A 20699-nucleotide genomic window follows, 5' to 3' on the forward strand; every position below is an offset into this window, starting at 1 on the left:
AATGTTGGAGAGGTTGCTGTGGGTTTTGCAGCCCCGTTTGGTTTTTTGATTTTTCAGGTATGAGGGTCTTCCTGAGCATTTCTTGTAGAGGAGGTCTTGTGGCAATGAACTCCCTTAACTTTTGTTTATCTGGGAAAGTTTTTATTTCTCCATCATATTTGAAGGATATTTTTGCTGGATAGAGTATTCTTGGCTGGAAGTTTTTGTCCTTCAGAGTTTTGAATATATCATTCCACTCTCTTCTAGCCTGTAAGGTATCTGCTGAGAAATCTGCTCACAGCCTTATGGGGGTTCATTTATAGGTTATTTTCTTCTGCCTTGCTGCCCTTAGTATTTTCTCTTTGTCATTAACCTTTGCAAGCTTCACTGCTATATGCCTTGGGGTTGGTCTTTTGACACCAATGAAGTTTGGAGATCTATTCGCTTCTGTCACGTGGAGTTCCATCTCTCTCCCCAGGTTTGGAAAGTTCTCAGCCATTATTTCTTTGAAGAGGCATTCTGCCCCCTTCTCCTTCTCTTCTCCCTCTGAGATACCTATAATCCTTATGTTGCGTCTCCTAATTCAGTTGGATAATTCTCGGAGAGTTTCTTCATTTCTTTTTAGTCTTAGTTCTCTCTCTTCCTCTATCTGCAGCATTTATATATTCCTATGCTCCAAATTGCTAATTCTGTCCTCCATATTATCGACCCTACTGTTCAGAGAGTCCAGATTTTTCTTAATCTCCTCCACTGTGTTCTTCATCTCCAATATTTCTGATTGGTTCTTCTTTATGGTATCAAGCTCTTTTGTGACATAGCTCCTGAACTCATTGAGTTGTCTATCTGTATTCTCTTTTAACTCGTTGAGTTTTTTAATGATGGCTGTTTTGAATTCATCATCATTTAGGTTGTAGATTTCATTGTCTTTGGGATTGTTTTCTGGGTACTTGTCATTTTCCTTCTGTTCTAGAGATTTAATATATTTTTTCATACTGCTTGATGGCATGGATTTGTGCCTCTGCATAGAGATAGAGTTTACTTACTGCTTCCACTTTCTTCTCCTGGAGTCCAGGGGGAGCTGTTTGTTAATCTGCACTGACCAGGATCCCTGTCAGCTGTTGCTGCCCGGACCTGGGCCCCTCCTCATAGTCACAGTGGTCCTTTGGGGTCCCTCATCAGCTGTGGGGACAATCACAAGGGGGCCTCAGGTTGCTGGTGCCTACTATCGCAGACCACCTAGAGGCGCTCCCTCCTTAGTGTCTGCAGCAGTGTTATGGGCTTTCCCAGCGGCCGGGAGCAGGATCACCTATATACACAGCTCTGTCACTGTCATGGCCCACAAGATCTCACTTGTCCACTATGGGCCACAGCAGAGCTATGGGTATCTACTGCAGTCTGTGGTTAGCTCACCCAGCTTTGCTACTTCTGCCTCAGGGTCTTCCAGCCTTGTGATTGCCAGGCGGGGCCTCTTCACTAATGCTGCCCAGAGGCTTTCGCTGTGGCTGCTGTGGGACCATGGATTTTCCCTTTGGACCACAGAGCAGGGCGGCTGGGACTCCAACACGCCCCTGCCCTCACACACAGTCACACTGGGTGTCCCTTGTCCCCTCTGGGACACAGCCGGAGTCTATGAGTCAGAGGTGGCTGGCAGGCTGCTGCGCTGCCTGGAATCTTCCTCTCCCAGAGCCTCCCAGCGTTCTGGATGCTGGGTGGGGCCTCTCCGCTAATGGCGAGTAGCGGCTTTCCCTGCCACTGGTGCAGGACCGTGGATTTTCCCCCTGGACCATGGAGCAGAGCGGCTGGGACTCCAACGCACCCCCTTCCTCACACACAGTCACACTGGGTGTCCCTTGTCCCCTCTGGGACACAGCTGGAGTCTGTGAGTCAGAGGCGGCTGGCAGGCTGCTGCCCTGCCTGGGATCCTCCTCTCCAGGAGCCTCCCAGCGTTCTGAATGCTGGGTGGGGTCTCTCCGCTAATGGCAAGTAGAGACTTTCCCTGCTACTGGAGGGGGACCATGGATTTTCCCCTGGGCTTAGGGGCAATCACTGGGGTTTAGGTAGGGCTGTAGTGAGCTGTTTCCACCATTGCTCTGCTGATACCCGCACATGCCCGTCCTCTGTGTGTGGCAATGCTGTGAGTGTGTCCGCTGGAAGAAAGTCACTTACAGGTAATAGTCTGTCCGGGGATCAGGGGTTGGAGAGTTTTCACCTGTCTCCACCTTCTCCCAGGGGGAAGTCCGTCCACCTTCAGATGTGTAGCAGCACACGTCTCTCAGGCGTCGTGAGATGCTGTGTGGATTCCTTTGTTGACCAATGAACGTCCGATTAGTTGTAGATTCAAAGGGGGAGAGACAAAGAAAACTGCTCACTCTGCCATTTTGCTCAAATCATCTGAATATCTTCTTTGGAGAAACGTCTTTTCAGATCTTTTGCCCATTTTTTAATTTTGTTGTTGAGATGTATGAGTTCTTTATATATTTTGGATATTAACCCCAAAACACATATATGGTTTGCAAATATATTCCCCTAATTGTTAGGTTGTCTCTTCATTTTGTTGATCGTTTCTTTTGCTGTACAGAAGCTTTTTAGTTTGATGTAGTCCAATTTGTTTAGTTTTTCTGTTGTTTCCCTTACCAGGTCAAACATGGCACTTGAAAACATGCTACTGAGACTAATGTCAAAGAGTGTACTGCCTATGTTTTCTTCTAGATGTTTCATGGTTTCAGGTCTTACATTAAAGTCTTTAATCCATTTTTGAGTTAATTTTTGTGTATGGTGTAAGATAATGATCTACTTTCATTCTTTTGCATGTGACTGTCCAGTTTTCCCAATACTGTTTATCATAGAGGCTTTCCTTTCTCCAGTGTATGTTCTTGGCTCTCTTGTTGAAAATTAGCTGTCCAGAGATGTGTGGGTTTATTTCCAGGCTTTTGACTGTTCCATTGATCTCTGTGTCTCTTTTTGTGCCAGTACCATACTGTTTTGATTACTATAGCTTTGTAGTATATTTTGGAATCAGGGAGTGTGATACCACCACCTTTGTTGGTTTTTTTCTCAAGATTCCTTTGGCTATGTGGAGTCTTTCATTGTTTTATATAAATTTTAGGATTCTTTATTCTATGTCTGTGAAAAATGTCATTGGAACCTGATAGGGATTGCATTGAATCTGTAAATTGCTTTAGGAAGTATGGACATTTGAATTATGTTAATTCTTCCAATCCAAGCACACAGAATATATTTCCATTTCTTTGTGTCTCCTTGAATTTCTTTCAACAGTTTTATAGTTTTCAGGTCTCTCACCTCTTTAAGTTTATTTCTAGGTATTTTATTTTTTTTGTTTCAGCTTGTTAAAATCTTAAGTACTAATTTCTGCTTGATTTTGAAGGGGGACAAAAGTCTTATCCAAGTAAGCATTTTATTATGTAGACACTTGTGTTGTAATATTAAATAGAAAAACTAATTACGTAAAGTTTTAATAAAACTGGTTTAATTTTGGGTTCAGGTGGTTTTTATTTTTGGTTTTGGGGGGTTTTTTGGTTTTGTTTTGTATACTTAACTGTTCAGTAAATTTTGTGAATTTAAGGCAACGTCTTAATTCCTCACTCTTTCTCCTTTCTGTTTTATGTGCTCTTTATTTATTTACTTTTAAGGTTTTATTTTTCCTTCTTCTCCCCAAAGCCCCCCAGTACGTAGTTGTATATTTTAGTTGTGGGTCCTTCTAGTTGTGGCATGTGGGATGCCGCCTCAGTGTGGCTTGATGAGTGGTGCTAAGTCTGCGCCCAGGATCCAAACCAGGGAAACCCTGGGCCACCGAAGCAAAGGATGCAAACTTAACCACTCGGCCTCAGGGCTGGCCCCTTGTGTGCTCTTTAAAGATTAGAAAGAGGCTTAGAAATTGTTTTTATGCTGCTGGTCTGTCTTAGTATACCAAAAATAATGGATAAATGAAATACTTTTTATTATGAGTAAGCATGATTGATCTACCAGTACCTTAAATAGCATTTTTCAAAGTAATATCAGAAGGAAGAAAGGAAATAGAAGAATCACATGTTTGGTGCAGTATTATTCTGTTTGGATCCAGGCCTTTCTGTGTGTCTCATCCTTGTTAAGCAACAGAATCACTTTCTGATTCAGAAGGTCTCAATGTGGCACTGGCCTGTCAAAAGACCCACATGAAGTTATTTTAAATTTCTATATTTACAAGTTACTTGGACGATTTGGGTTGTCCTCCCCCCACCCCAATTCGAAGATAATGCTTAATCTATAAGGAATTGATCTTGAAATTGGAATTAAATTCAGGTTCAATTTTGAATGAAATTTTACCAGCTTAATTTGATATTTGTCTTTATGTCAAAATTGTCATTTTGATGCTGAATAAGTAGTCTGCTAGTCAAAATTTTTCTACTACTTTATTCTAATGAGAATTTAATGAGGATATATTTAAAATATTTTTGATAGGTTTCTTTCATTTGAGGTTTCAGCAACAAACAAGATTGATTTTTGGTTTAATGTAGAGTATCTTTAACCTTTTTTTCTTCCAATTTTATTGATATATAATTGACATATAGCAATATCTTCAAACTTAAATAACTTACCTTTTCCTCCTTCAGATGCTGTGCCACTTTTCCTAAGGCTTCTCCATTCACCCCATCAAAATGTCTGTGAGCAAGCAGTGTGGGCATTGGGAAATATCATAGGTTTGTAGAAAATGTGTAATAACAGTCCAACAGTTGTTATCATATGCTATGTAATAAAAATGACTACTAGTAGTGGAAAAGGAAAAAGATTTTTTCTTTTTCAGCACTAGTTTTTGTGAAATAGTTTACAAAAATTATAGCTGTATAATTACAGCTATAATTATGTATAATTCATAATAAACAGAATGAACATTTTTGTTGCTTATGACACCTTTATATTTTATTATATATAGTCAGCTCTTAATTATTTGAATAATTATGAAATATATATATCATTTAGATCTTCTCTTCTTCCTTTATTATGTTGGGGTCCATTTTCTTCTTCAACTGTCTCCACTATCATAGGAAGTGTTAAGAAAAAAAGAAGAGGAAAAACGTCAACAATTTTTCTCTATAATGGCAGTTCTGAGAAGAGTCTAAATTGAAATGTTTTGTATCTTTTGTGGGTCTTAGTATATTACATTATAGTAATGTTATCCATTATCATCATGAGGTCATCATCATCCAGGAGATATCTGTAGATTGTAGGCAGTCTCATTTAATGCACCATGATTACCACACCTTTCAGGTTTTCTCTGATAAATAATTGTAAGAAGAATAATTAAAGACAATTCTAATTTTTTTTTTATCTAGAGCCTAACTTTACCCAAATCCAAAAATTCAAAGAGCTGTCTTCCAGTGCAGAATAGATAAAATCTGGAGTCTGAACTGTATCATGTCCCTTGATGTTAAAGTTTATTTTTGCCATAGATTGTTTATTATTCTTGCATGGAAGTACTCAGTATTGTTTTGATATTACCTTCTCTTTATTGCCCTTTTGGGGGCCAAGATGTAAGAATAGTGTCCCACGATTATGAGTTTTCAAAACAGAGAATTTCTCTGTAATCTGTTCTTGGCATACAGCATATTGCTATTAGGAATGCTGTCATTTGTGAATCCAGTGTCCCTCACTCCTTGTTTTTATACCCAATTCTAGATTTAACGCAGCATCTTGATCTTTGTGTTTTAGTTCTAGTGACATTGTTAATTAGAATACATGGCGTTAATTAGAATACATGGATGCGAAACAAACAAGTATTTATCTCCAGATATTGTAATGCAAGGAGAAGTGTTTTTGCTTGTGGAATGTAATACTTCATCATGGCTCACATACTAGAAATTACAGTGACACTTTTGATATAGAAATTAAATTTGGTAGTTCTCTAGGGCAGTGACTCTCAAACTTTTAGGCTGTTACCAGAATCCTATGAAGGGCTTGTTAAAACACAGAATCCTGGACCCGTGAGTTTCTGTTTCAGTAGAATCACTGTGGGAACCACTACTCTAGGGGCATTGGTCGCCCCCCGCATGCACACACACACGCTTTTTTTGACATAGTTTTTAAGTGTGTAGAATGATTTATAGTTATTTTCTCTCAAATATTTTCTCTCTAATAGTATTTTAATATATCTTTTTTTATTGCATGAGTTTGTTAAACTGAGAGTACCTTTGAGAGAAGATGAAAGCACCAGTTCTCTGCTCACAGGGTATTTTAAAGAACCCTTAGGTTTCTAGCATTTAGATGGCATAAAAACTGTATAGGTGAGCAGCTTATAAACCTAAGTACATGAATAATGTGTAAAAGAATATCTTAGTACCTATGTTGCTTCTTTTGAATCAAAGACTTAAAATGTGAACTTGGTTATTGTCTATAACTTTTATTAAACTTAATAGTATATCTAGAATTTAGGAAGCAGCACATTGAATGCAGTGATTTATGTTTTCTGAATTGCATGTTGTCAACATATTTTATTGAATTAATAAGTTCTTCTTCCTGCAGGTGATGGGCCACAGTGTAGAGACTATGTCATAAGTCTTGGAGTTGTGAAACCTTTACTTTCCTTCATAAGTCCATCTATTCCTATAACATTCTTAAGAAATGTTACTTGGGTTATGGTCAACTTATGTCGCCACAAAGACCCACCACCGCCAATGGAAACCATTCAGGAGGTAAACAAGTATTTTTGTGGTTTTTTTGTTTTTAAACTAAAGTAGCTACCATTACATATATGTTTTTATCTATATATGTTTTAAAATCTTTATATTTCTCTCTCCAGATTCTTCCAGCTCTTTGTGTTTTAATTCATCACACAGATGTAAATGTGAGTAAATGTTTCCCATCATATATCTTTATATTTGTATGTATGTATGTATGTCTAGGACTGCCACTGCGACATAAGGGAGAAAATATTGAACATGATGTCAGTATACTTTATCAGATTTTTCCGTTTCAAGAGCTGTAATACATAGTTTGATCTTTCTATATTTACTCGGTGTTTACTTGTATCACAAAATATAATTTCAGTGAAGAAATCACGCCTGACTATTGTTTTGGTCTGAGCATTAATGTGCATATACATATTTATATATATGTATGTATGTATATACACAAATGTTGTAAAAACTCACATTGAAAGTTCTTAAAGTTGCCAGTTAGTGATATTTCTCTCACTAAGATTGTCTTTGATTGTTCCATGAGCTTTTTATGGAAGCTCATTTTGACAGCCTGGACAATGAGAGAGCACATATACCTAGTGATATTTTGGGTTTTTGAAAGATTAAAAAAGAGAAATATATTTGTGCCATTATGCATGGGTTTGTATTCACATACAGAGACCAAACCACGAACATCAGTTGCTCTTCAATTTCATGTTTACTCTGTTTTTCCGTTTATAATGATTTGGGTAGTGGCTTCACTTGGTGTAGAGATAACTCTTATTATCCAAACAACAAGGAAAAAAATCAGTGCAGACTAGATTTTAAACATAATAAATATATCTTACTCATTCTTACTAATACAGATGGCAAAGGAAAAAGCCACTCAGGAAGTGTGAATGAGGTGGCAAAGTGCCCCGACTGCTCAGGAGGCAGTTTCGCCTTCAGTGTGTTAGAAAAGCTAGGAATATAATGGGCAAGGGAATCACACGAGCAGAACGTGTATCTACCAGCAGAAACGTGTGCGGTCCTTTAAATACCTACTTGCTTTGGTCTAACGACCAATGTTTGATAAGCTGCCTTGTTCCTTTACCATTTCTAGCGTAAGACTTTTTTGCCAAGATCTCTCTATAGCGTATGGAACAAATTAAAATTAGAATGATACCACATCAAGCAGTGATATAATTCACAAAATCCATCAGATGAACATGGTCTTTGATCTAAAGGGGTTTTTTTAGCTCCAGATAGTCTAGGAGCTTAAAAAAAAACATGTAAGCAATTTTTGCTTTTGGCTCCTTAGAGCCAAGTTCTTTGATTAAATTACAAATTTTTAATACTTTGCTTTTAAAAGATTTCTAAGAAAGATTAATCTCAAAGTTTATCCCTGTAGCAGAAAACAAACATCTTGGTTGGCTTTATTCAGGGGTGTATTACGTTCTTCCCACCTGTTTATCCCAGTCCGGTTGATCTCTTGCTTTTGATGTATCTTGAATTTCTCAAGCCAGTTTTCATGGGTTTTTTTTAAGTAGATGTTTACTAAGTAATATTGTTTACTAAATAAAGATGTTTACTAAAAATAAAATCTTCTTAAGTAAACACTTAGCAGCAACTTCTTAAATCAGGCCATCAGAAAAATTAAAAAAAATTAAAACTGCTTCCACAAACCATCAGTGACACACTGAAATTACACTCTAGTTGTAATTTAGTAACTTGAAGTTTTTGCCTCTATCATCAAATTTTGGCAGATGTTAGTACTCCAGAAAAAAAAATTACATTTGTAAGTTGAAATTTAGTTGTTTCATATATTTTGACCACTTTGTGTGAATTTTTCATTTGGTGTCTTCCTTTTACATTAAAAATATCCGTAGCACTGTCTTGACTTTCTGAAAGGAACAATGGCAAAGTGCTGTTTTATCCTTCTAGGAGCTTCTTGGAGGTCTTTAACATAACATTGTTTTAGAATTTAACAGGTTTCAAACTTTTCTAGCTTCTCATTTGACAGAGTCCATATTCCAGAAAGGCTTTGGAAGTAAAGTTCTGGGCACAATTATTACTGCTATGTCTTTGTCAATTGTTGTATAATTTATGCAGCAATTCAATAGAGGTTTGTCATACTTCCTTTTGGCCATAACTTCTAATTAGGGCTTAACATATAAAGAGAGATGAAACACAGTGGCCCACTGTACTTTAAAATATAATCTATAGGATATTTTTAATATAAATTAATTACAGAGGGGTGGGTTTTTTTGGTAAGTAATTTTGGCAGCTGGTATAAGTTATGTATTTCCTTTTTTTACCAGAACATATTTTTTGATTATAGATCTCACAGGTTGACCTATGGTTGCTTTAAATGTCTTGATCTGCAGCTGTGGGAGACTTCCACTATGTGGAAAGTTGCTTCCAGTTTTACAAGGCAAAGCAAACTGATTAGAAAAGATAAAACTACCATAATCCTAATACTGGAGTACTGGCTTTAGACATACCTACATGGTACCAATGATACTAGAGAACACTTTGAATATATCCACCTAGCCCAGATGTTTTGAACCACTGTGTATGTTGGGTACATATATTATTTCCTACTGTATACATTTACCACAGTGTCCTTGGACGTATTATCCCTCGGTCTGGGCATTTGGGAAAGAGAATGTCCTTTTTCCGTATTTCATGTGCTATGTAGTATATTTGTGTCTTGGGGAATTAAGATTGGATACTAATCTGTGATCAAGATCATAGTTAACCTAAACATCCTGAATATGGTTAAAAGATGCACATACTTGATACAGATGTTCACAGATGATGATGTTTAGTGTAACAGAGAAGATTAAGATTCCAGTGAATTGAGATGAGAGAAGGAAGGAAGAAAGAAGCTAATAGAACAATCATAGATTATTCTCTATGACTAAGAATTATTAAAATGAGAAAATATTTAAAGGCTATTTAAATTTTTGTTTTATTCACCAGATATTGGTAGATACTGTCTGGGCCCTCTCTTATCTTACTGATGCTGGTAATGAGCAGATACAGATGGTAATAGACTCTGGAATAGTCCCTCATTTGGTTCCTCTGCTCAGCCACCAGGAAGTTAAAGTTCAGGTGAGTTTGTTGTTCATAAAAATATAAGTTTCTCTTACCACTAATTGCTTTAAGCGTGGTATTCGAAGATGTACAATTTGAATAGTTTAGAGTCTGTTTTTAGCCTAATAACATATCTGTGATGAAAAGAGTGAATTATTATATCCCCATTTTAAAGATTTATATCCCCATTTTAAAGATTTAAAGTACTTCTACCTCATTTTAAAGAAAATGAGGTAGAAGTACTACAGTTCAACAAAACCCTCCCTCCCCTGTCCCCACCTCCTACCCCAAAACTAACCAGGGCGACTCCTTTGTAAATTACTGATTTCTGATCTAGACCAGGCAATTCATATAGCAACTTGGGGGGGCCTCTGAAACAAGAATTGATACTTTTATTTTCCCTACTCTTCCTGTTTTTCTTCTTTTCTTCCACTCTCCTACTCGCCCCCTCCCCCCACCAGCTGTCTTTTGTTCTCCTCCACTGCCACCTAGCTAGTTTAGTTAATGCTTAGCTTCAGAAGGCTTTGTACTGAAATATGCTGCTTAGATGCTTCCTAAATTGTTTCCTTTCAGTTATTTAAAATTATTTGATTTTTATTCTTAAATTATTTTTAAATCCTTCCACATAAATATTTATCCCAAAGAACTTGCTTCTAGAGAGAACCAAAAAAGAGTGTGAGAAGTGCACACAAATATTACAAGCAGTAATTGTCAAACTGCAGTGGTGAAGGGAGATGCAGCAAGCTCTCCCTACCTTTCTGAAGTAAATAGTATGCTTTCTTCTTATAATGGCTTAGAGTCTAAAAAGTACAATAATAGTATAAGGAAAACTGCTAATTTACTATTTCTCAGCCCTGGCTGGACATCAAAATAAACTGTGAAGCTTAAAGAAGAAAAAAATTTATTTCCCTTGCTCAACCCCTAGAGATTCTGTTGCAGTGAATCTGGGATGTTTCCCAGAAACCTGGGCTTTAAAAAGCTCTTCAGATGATGCTCACGTCCGTTTCAGAATGAAGACCCACTGCCTTATTTAAAGCACTGTAAAGAAAGAGGGAACATTGAACTGAATTCAGAAAAAGTTGATTAATAGAACAGTTTGCATTTAGGGGTATTGCTGGCTTATTGTAAACATTCTTGGTAGATGTTTATCATTCAGTTTGCATTTCTTAAGTGTAGTACTTCTGTCCTGGTATAGGATTTTGGTTTGTATTTTGTTTTTGTCTTTTCAGAATGCATCTTCAGTTTTAATACTGGACTTCATTGAGAAAATAGGGGCTTGGGATTTTTCGTTAGCCAACTCTCAAGGAAAGTTAATATTCTGTACTTTACCTAATAACTAATAGAGATTTTTTTTAAATGATTGCAACTTTCACATCGTAATTTAGGAAAACAGAATAGTGTGATGAACCTCCATGTAGGTTTCCTCTATATCCCTACTCACTCTCCCGCAGATTATTTTGACACAAATCCCAGATATCATACAATTTTATCCCGCTTGCATTTCTAAAATGTGTGTATTTTTAACATAAACACAATACCATTATAAACATAATACCATTAGAGCACTTTAAAAAATCTTAATGTTAAAATCCACTCAGTATCCAAATTTTGCTGATTGCTTCATATTTTTTTCACAGTTTGACGAAATCAATATCCAAATAAGGTTGACACATTATATTTGGTAGCTATGTCTTTATGTTTCTGCTATGCTACAACTTTCTTCTTTTTTCTTCCCCCTTTAAATTTATTTATTAAAGAAGCTGGGTCACTACGAAACATTTTTGAAAGAAATTAAAGAAAACCTATATAAATGGAAAGACATCTGTGCTCATGGATTAGAAGACAGTATTGTTGGGATGGCAGTGCTCCCCAAATTTATCTAGAGATAAAATGCAATTCCTGTTAAAATCCCAGGCCCCTTTTTTGCAGAAACTTACAAGCTAATCTTAAAATCCATATGGAAATACAAAGGGCCCAGAAATAATCAAAACAGTCTTTAAAAAGAACAAAATTTGGAGACTATCCACTTTCAAAACCTACTACAAAGCTAGAATAAGTAAGATTTTGTGATACTGGCAGAAGGATAGACAAATGGATCAGTGAAATAGAATCAAGAGTTCAGAAATAAACTCACATTTATGCTCAATTGATTTTCAACAAGGGTACCAAGAAAATTCAGTGAACAAAGAATAGTCTAGTCAACAAATGATTTGAGGCTACTGGATATCCACATGTAAAAGAATGAAGTTGGACCCCTGCCTCACACCATATATAAAAATTAGCTCAAAATGATCAAACACCTAAATGTGAGAACTAAAAGTATAAACCTCCTAGAAGAAAATGTAGGCATAAATCTTCATGACCTTGGATTAAGCAGTAGTTTCTTAGATATGGCACCACAAGTATAAGCAACCAAGGGGAAAAATAGATAAATTGAACTTTACGAAAATTAAAAACTTGAGCTCCTGAGGAGACCATCAGGAAAGTGAAAAGACAACCCACAGAATGGAAGAGAATATTTGCAAATCATATATCTGAAAAGGGACTTGTATTTAAAATATATAAAGAACTCTTATAATTCAACTATAAAAAGACAAATCACCCAATTAAAAAATGGGCAAAAGATTTAAATACAGTTTTCAAAAAAAGACATACAAATGGTCAATAAGCACATGAGAAGATACTCAACATCATTAGTCATTAAGGAAATGCAAATCAAAGCTACAATGAGATCCCACTTCATACCCACCAGGATGGCTATAATCAAAAAGACAGTAACAGGTGTTGACAAGGATGTACAGAACGTAGAATCCTCACACATTGCTGATGGGAATGTAAAATGGTACAGCCTCTTTGGAATACAGTTTGACAGTAGCTCAAAAAGTTAGACATAAAGTTACCATATGACCTAGCAGTTTCACTCCCAGGTATATACCCAGGAGAACTGAAAACTCATGTTCACGCAAAAACTTGTTCACAAATGGTCATGGCAGTATTATTTATTATAGCCAAAAAGTGGAAACAATCCAAATGTCCATCAACTGATGGTTAACTAAAATGTGGTGTGTCCGTGCAGCAGAATATTATTGGGCTATGAAAAGGAAGGAAATGCAGTAGTCCTCTCTTATCCACAGGAGATACTTCCAAGACGCCGGTGGATGCCTGAAACCGCGGATTTCCCTATATGTACTAACCTGTATATACTAACGTGCCTAACCCTATATATACTATTTTTTCCTATGCACACATACATGTGATAAAGTTTAATTTACAAATTAGGCACAGGAAGAGATTAACAACAATAACTAATAACAAAATAGAACAGTTATAACAATATACAGTAATAAAAGTTACCGTAGATCTTAGAAATCTCAGCATATGATTTTTTTTCTTTCCTCATTAAGTCAAGAACTTTCACCTTTTCACTTAAAGGAAGCACTTTACAGCTTTTCTCTGGCATATCCAAATTGCCAGCATCACTACTCTTGCATGTTGGCATATTAAGTAAAATAAGGGTTACTTGAACACAAGCACTGCAATACCAAGACAGTCGATCTGATAATCAAGACGGCTACCAAGTGACGTAACAGGTGGATAGCGTCTATACTGTGGATACGCTGGACAAAGGGATGATTCACATTCTAGATAGACCGGGATGGCATGAGATTTCATCATGTGACAACAGCATGCAATTTAAAACATAATTGTTTATTTCTGAAATTTTCGGTTTAATATTTTTAGACCATGGTTGACCACAAGGAACTAAAACCATAGAAAGTAAAACCACAGATAAGGGGGGACTGTTGTACTGATAACATGCTCCAATGTGGATGGACCTTGAGAGCATTATTTTAAGTGAAAGAAGCCAGACAAAAAAGACCACCTACTTTTTTATTCTAATCACGTGTAATATCCAGAATAGGCAAATCTGTACAGATAGGCATACCAGTCGCCAGAGGCCTGGGATGAGAGCGACAGGAGTGACTGCTAATAGGTACAGATACTCTTCTTTGGAGGGATGACAATGGTCTGAATTGCTTACTGGTTACAGTTGCACAACTTTGAATATACTAAGAACCACTGAATTGTACACTTTGAAAGGGTGAATTTTACGTAAATTATATCTTTTCTTTTTTTTTTTTTTTTTTTGGTGAGGAAGATTGGCCCCGAGCTAATAACATTTATTGCCAGTCCTCCTCTTTTTTTCTTCTCTCCCAAAAGACCCCGCAGTAGACAGTTATATATCCTAGTTGCAGGTTCTTCTAGTTCCTCTATGTAGGACAACGCCTCAGCATGCCCTGATGAGTGGTGCCAGGTCTGCACCCAGGATCCGAACTGGCGAAACCCTGGGCCACCGAAGCAGAATGTGTGAACTTAACCACTTGGCCACAGCACCAGCCCCTCAATTTTTTTAAAAAAAGAAAAACCTGGGTATTTGTCTTGTAGAAGGAAAAACTAGCCAAAAAAAAAAAAGCTTTAACTTGACAGAAAATGACCTAATACAACTATAAAAAAAGTAATTGACAATTCAAATTCATTTGATACTGAAATCTCTTACGTTAAGCAGGTTCCTGCTTTCCTTCAGAAAGGCGCTGTTTTTTTTTAACTTATTGAAGCACTGAATCTGAAATCTATAGTATCTTATTTTCTTTATGGCCCTGATTACTATCTAAAATTATCCTTGTTTGTTTGTTTATTGACTGCCTTCTCCTCCAATAATGTAAGATTCATGAAAGCTAGATTGTGTCTGTGCTATTCACTCCTCTGTACCTAAATCGGTGTCTGACACAGCTTGCTCAGAAAGGATCAGTTGGCATGAATGAGCAAATGTATCTTTCATAGCCTGCCCAGCATGCCTTTGTGATGGTAAGGAATATTGCACAAGAACAGCATCTCATTCCGTCGTCTTGTGTTCCAGACTGCTGCGCTTCGAGCTGTGGGCAACATTGTGACTGGGACTGATGAGCAAACACAAGTTGTTTTGAACTGTGATGCTCTTTCACACTTCCCAGCACTTCTGACACATCCCAAAGAGAAAATTAATAAAGTAAGCATTTTTAAATACTGTTTAATAAATGGTATATAAAATGTCAGCAGTCTTCATTTGTAAAATTAGGGACTCAGACTTGTCTGTAATATTGGTTATTAATATAAACTCATTTAGACATCAAGAGCAAATAAAATATTTTGCTCTTTATAATGTGGATTAGTATATGATTTTCCATACATAAAACAAACCAATTGTAAACAGTGTGAATTTGGCTCTCTTGGAAATGATGAAATAGAGATAATTGGGTGTTGAATGTTGTGTGAGTGGAAATTTTGAATACGTAAGTTAAGTAATTAATATTTTATAGGTACTTAGTAGAGAGTGTGTGTGCATGTGTGTGTGCTGCTCCTGCTGGCTATGGGAAGGGGGCGCTGACTGGTGATGCTGATACTGGAGTGCATCTGAGGCTGTTGTAGAAATTCATGGGTTGTTGATTACAACATTGCCGATGATTATAACCCAAGAACAGCTCACCTAAGTAGCCTAGCACCCTAAAATCTCTGACAGGTTCATTAAACATGCTCCTGTGATCTGATCCAGAAGAGCCTACTGCACACTAGCTAATACTAAGAGTTTTTGAAGTAAAACTTGTTTACTAGTTTTTGTAAATAGAGAAAATGTTTCACTTTAGTAAATTGGTAAATTTAATACATTTGTTAAGGTTGGTAAGTTATAGTAATATCCTACATAGGCTGTCGGGTACATACTTTGTCTTATTTTATGCTAACTGGTTTCAGTGTGCATTTATCACGTATGAAACTTGTTTAGAAAATGAAAAACTCGTAATCATTTTGGCCGAAGTAGCACCATTGTTTTGTAAAAGGTAGCATAAAAAGATCATGAGGGTAGACCAATGAAGCAGGCAAACATCTGGCTCTGCTTTAGCTCTTGAGAGAAACAGTGCAGTGAAGGACTGTTAGAAATATGTATACTAAAACAACCCACTGTGTGACTTTTCGTGTCTCCATTGTCATGGGTGATTGAGATTTATCTCGTTTGGCTAGAGCTCTTGATGAGAATAGGTAGACAGTAAAGCACATTATGTTGAGGGGGTTGCTGAATCTTGTTTACAATAGTTTTAGGATTTATATTTGTATTATAGCTCATCGGTTTTTTAGTATTTGTTCAGCCAGGCTTCTTTTGTCTTAGTGTTTGGGAACATTGCTTTCAGAAATTCTTTAGAAGGGTTATTTCATTATGACTTAGATTAGGGCCTGTAGCAATCTGTCCAAGGAAAATATGGCAAGGGGAGAAAGGAGTTGAGATTCCTAAAATTTTTATTATGGAACTCATTCCATAGTAAAAATCATTTAAACATTGTAGTGAATGTATTTTTTCTTAGTTTAGATGCAGATTTTATTTTTTAATGAGAAATATTGATGCGGTCTTGTTCTCCAGGAAGCAGTGTGGTTCCTCTCCAACATCACTGCAGGAAATCAGCAGCAGGTTCAGGCAGTAATTGACGCCAATCTTGTACCAATGATAATACACCTTTTGGATAAGGTAAGAAAATCATCTTGTTTGTATCTGAGGGAGAAGAACGGGATTTAAATTTCACAACTTATGTGAATATGTACTTTTCTCTTTATTTAATTAGAACCTATAGAGTGGCATGAATACTACAGTAAAGTAGTGTTAGTATTAAAGCTTTAAAGCCCAGCAGTTTTATATACAAGAAACGTTTCCTTTAGGAACCCCTAGCCCCTCTTCTATAGCATTCTTTTACCAAAATCATCATTATCCTGGGATTTATTTAAAAATTCATATTATTACTACTGATTATAAATGCATATTTTTCTAAGCACTTTACATATATTACCTCATTTAATATTGTAATTCTGTGAGGTTAAGAATTATCCACATTTGACAGGTGAAGAAACTATGGTATAGACATAAATTGCCCAAGATCAAACAACAAATGAGTATGCTCTTTAATTGTATGCCATTATCATCTCCCTTGCTTACGTTAACATTTGGGAAGGAGATGATTTAAAATGTCACAATCACAGCTTGAGGTTTTTTTCTGAATGCTGATCTGTAATTACAGAGAAGATACTTCTATCTTTTCCTCCATGTTTCCTACAAACCAGTAGTAGAGGCTAGTTTTCTATTAACTGGTAGATCAGATTCAGTTTCTTAGGCAAGAAAACGTAATCCACTACTCTCTGCTTCCGAACGATTCACTTCAGGAGACACTGTCTGTTCTACATCTAATGAGACTAAGATTGATAAGTGAGCTCAGGTGTTAGCCACCTACTCCAGCTGACTTTTATAAAGTTTTCCATCAATTTTTCACCTAATGGTTTTTAGGCAGTTATTGATGACTAGAAACTGCAAAATGATGACTTTCTAATTGTCGTTCTTTATGTGTTAGCTATGATTCTTCAGTAAAGAGCTTTTTCTTATCAGCTATTGGTTTACTCTGAAATACATTTCACCTAGGAGAGGCAAGATAAATGCTTGGTTCTTGCTCATTATCACTCAGTTTTTAGAATGATTTGGTTCCCTAATAACATCGAAAGGCGACTTGGGTGGAGTTTTTAGTGTCATTAGGAAATTATGGATTTTTACATATATATATATTTTGTAAGTTTTATTCCATTATAGTTATTCTTTCTGACACTCGAGTTGTCCCTGACCAATGGGAACCTTTTAAATTTAGTGCCTGTGCCTTTTTTTTTTTTTTTTGGAGGAAGATTAGCCCTCTGCTAACTACTGCCAATCCTCCTCTTTTTGCTGAGGAAGACTGGCCCTGATCTAACATCCATGCCCGTCTTCCTCTACTTTATACATGGGACGCCTACCACAGCATGGCTTTTGCCAAGCAGTGCTGTGTCCGCACCCGGGCTCCAAACTGGTGAACCCTGGGCCGCCAAGAAGCAGAACATGCGAACTTAACTGCTGCACCATGAGGCCAGCCCTTAAATATATTTTTTCAATTTTTATTTGAAAGGCAGTACATGAGGGTAAATGTCTTTATCATAGTGTCATTCATGATAGGCATACTGTTTTTAAAACTTTATGTGTTTAAAGGATTCTTTATTTTAGCTTTGTCAAATTTGTCACTTTGATTAAAGTGAAATTGTACATTTTCCCATATTTTTCTTGACTAGTTTTATTTCATTATTGACTTCATTTGATCTTATATTACTGAACAGTAATACAAGTCAGTTTGTTGCCAAGAGAGTTCACAAGAAGGAGTCACCATTGTTTAGAGTAAATTGGGTTCAAAGGCTTATCTTAATAAGTAAAGATTATGTATGCATAGAAAGGCTAGAAGAAAACCTAGGGAAATAAGCAGTTGAGAAATCATTTCAGAAGACATTTTTTCCAGTTTACCCTATATTGAGATTTGTGTCCTTTGCTTTGCTTTTACAGGGGGATTTTGGCACTCAGAAAGAAGCTGCTTGGGCCATAAGTAATTTAACAATTAGTGGAAGGAAAGATCAAGTAAGTTCAGTGCTTATTTATTTCTCAAGACTGGCAAAATAACAGTACAGATAATTCTGAGATGTAGATTTCAGTAAATCATGATTTAAAAGAATAGCAAGATAATGGGCATTCTCTGATATTTTGTTATTTTTTCCGCATAAAACTGTTACTTTGACTTTCTTTAGTTATATTTCGTAGGTAAGTGTTCTCTTCTCAACTTCTTGACCTACAAGAATTTTCTAATCCATGGTAGTAAGATTGAAACACTTATAGTCAGGATTGTTTTTTTGTTTTTTAACAGTATTAAGAAAAAACAGGATTTTTTAAGTTAATAGGGCAAAATGAAACTGCCTCACAGGTTCTCCTAACAAATGAACAACAACAAAAAGAAAGCAAAACAGCAGCAACAGCAGTTTACCAGCAGCAAACCAAACAAGGAGCTAAGCTTGGCTGGGACTAGGTACTCGGGTGAGAACTGTGAGGCGCCAGCGCACAAACTTCAACCAGGCACTCACTCTCAGGGTTGCGCGGTGACAGAGCTCACCACTGTGCCAACTGGCAAAAGAAAAGGACTTCTAAAGGTCCCAGATATGTTTCATAGACAGGTAGAAAGAGTGGATTTGGAGCTGATAAATAATCAACTGATAATTGTCACATAAGCTATAGACTGTGGCAAGCAGTGAATCCACTTAAATATGAATTCAGAGCATAGTATAAATACAGTACGTGGAAAGAAATAACAGAATTTTAAAATGAAAGAAAAATACTACAAAAATAGTACAGAACCAATTGAATAGTGACTTGAGAGCTGGCCAGGTATATGAGAGTGCTAAACATCACAGCAGAGAGTCAGTGCATGCTCTCACATTGAGCAGTGTAGTTTTAAAAAGATATCATCTGGCCTCCTAACTGATTTCATAATTTCTTAATTTTAAAGGGGAAAGGGTCTTTGAAGGAAGTACTCCATATGGTAAAGAAATGTTTCCTATGAAGTTGGGTGATGCTTTCATTTTCACTTCAGTTTTTTTTCTTAAGTTCAAGAAAAATAAACACTACATTAAAAAGAAAAGGATGTTAGATTCATGTAGTCTAACTTAACATGTGAGAGATAAGATCATGTTTCCATACTCAAAATTTAAAGTCAAAATTATTCCGCTGAGATAGTATGGTACACAAACGAAGTTCTGTTCTGTCTATTCTATCATGGTGTTTTTATTCAGGTGGCCTACCTAATCCAACAAAATGTTATCCCACCTTTTTGCAATTTGCTGACTGTAAAAGATGCACAAGTTGTGCAAGTAGTACTCGACGGACTAAGTAATATATTAAAAATGGCTGAAGACGAGGCAGAAACCATAGCCAATCTTATAGAAGAATGTGGAGGTGAGTCTGTTGTAAGCTGTTATTGCATACTTTAATGTTCTTTTTGTAACTTTTATTTTCTGACTAATAAAGCACTTCTATATTTTTCTGTCTCAGATAATCAAGTAACAGAATAAAGTAAATACTATATTCTATATATATAAGTCCTGCTCAGCTTCTTGCATATGCTTAAGTAACTGAACTGCTGCCATACATTAAACAGGCACTGTGCTAAGGTACTGGGAAGACAGTAGGAAACAAGACACAGTTCTTGCCCTCAAGGCATGTAGTCTAGTCATAGAGATAAATATGAACTGATTTAATGTGCTAATTACCCTAATAGAATTATACAACAAAGTGAAATACGTAATCCATCCTGGAAGAAGCAGGAAGTCACACCTGAGCTGGATTTTGAGAGATGAATAAGGATTAATAAAGTAAAAAGGGATGAAAGGTGATCCAGGCAGAGATAACACCATGAGCAAAGTCTGAGGTGAGAAACAGCATTCAGCAAATTATAAGTAGTTCAGTGTTGCTGAATCAAAGTATGGGGTAGAAACTGCCAAAAGATGAGGCTAGAGACATAGCCAATAACCAGTCCCCTTCGGTCTTAGAAGCTTTGTAGCACAGCAGATATTTTATTCTATAGGGCGGTGGTTCCCATATCTGGCTTTGTACCAGAACCACCCGCAATGTAAACAACACACCTTAGCTTTTCCCTCTTAGGATTAACATGTAGACAGAACATGGAAACCTCAAATGTAGCTGTGGAACCAAATGTAAATGTTACCAACCTGGATAAGCCAAAAAAGTCAAAGTATTTCTGACGCAAGTTGACAAGTACAGGAAGCGAGAGCTAACTAAGAGTAGGAGGACCTGTGTCTTCAGCTTAGTTAGTGGAGGAGTTCAGAGCCTTGACAATTAATATAATAAGAAATAAGCATTTTTAAAGTTACTAAAGTGACAAATAGAACAACAGAGAAAATAATACGTAACTATTAAGTTAGTAACAGAAGATGGGGAATAGTGTTACGGAACTAATTAGGAAGTGAGTACCAGAAAAATTTAAAACCGTCATAATTAAAAATTTTACTACTGGGGCCGGCCCTGTGGCTGAGTGGTTAAGT

The 20699-nt window shown here is 36.6% G+C and overlaps 1 protein-coding gene and 1 non-coding gene across 2 annotated transcripts in view; both read left to right on the plus strand.

Annotated features, from left to right (window-relative positions):
• Window positions 1-20699, plus strand: part of KPNA4 (karyopherin subunit alpha 4) — a 61831-nt gene that overhangs the window by 35676 nt on the left and 5456 nt on the right. Inside the window, exons 8-15 of the mRNA XM_070582981.1 lie at window positions 4590-4676; window positions 6496-6665; window positions 6773-6817; window positions 9615-9746; window positions 14647-14775; window positions 16177-16281; window positions 18157-18228; window positions 19431-19593. Of these exons, the coding sequence (XP_070439082.1) occupies window positions 4590-4676; window positions 6496-6665; window positions 6773-6817; window positions 9615-9746; window positions 14647-14775; window positions 16177-16281; window positions 18157-18228; window positions 19431-19593 (903 nt within the window). The remainder of the gene's footprint in view (window positions 1-4589; window positions 4677-6495; window positions 6666-6772; window positions 6818-9614; window positions 9747-14646; window positions 14776-16176; window positions 16282-18156; window positions 18229-19430; window positions 19594-20699) is intronic.
• On the plus strand, window positions 14997-15318 carry LOC139077152 (small Cajal body-specific RNA 7). The gene has a single exon (XR_011529494.1). It is a non-coding gene; the product is annotated as a small Cajal body-specific RNA 7 (non-coding RNA).

This window comes from Equus przewalskii, chromosome 18 (genome assembly GCF_037783145.1).
Source record: "Equus przewalskii isolate Varuska chromosome 18, EquPr2, whole genome shotgun sequence".
In the NCBI taxonomy this organism is placed as follows: Eukaryota; Metazoa; Chordata; class Mammalia; order Perissodactyla; family Equidae; genus Equus; species Equus przewalskii.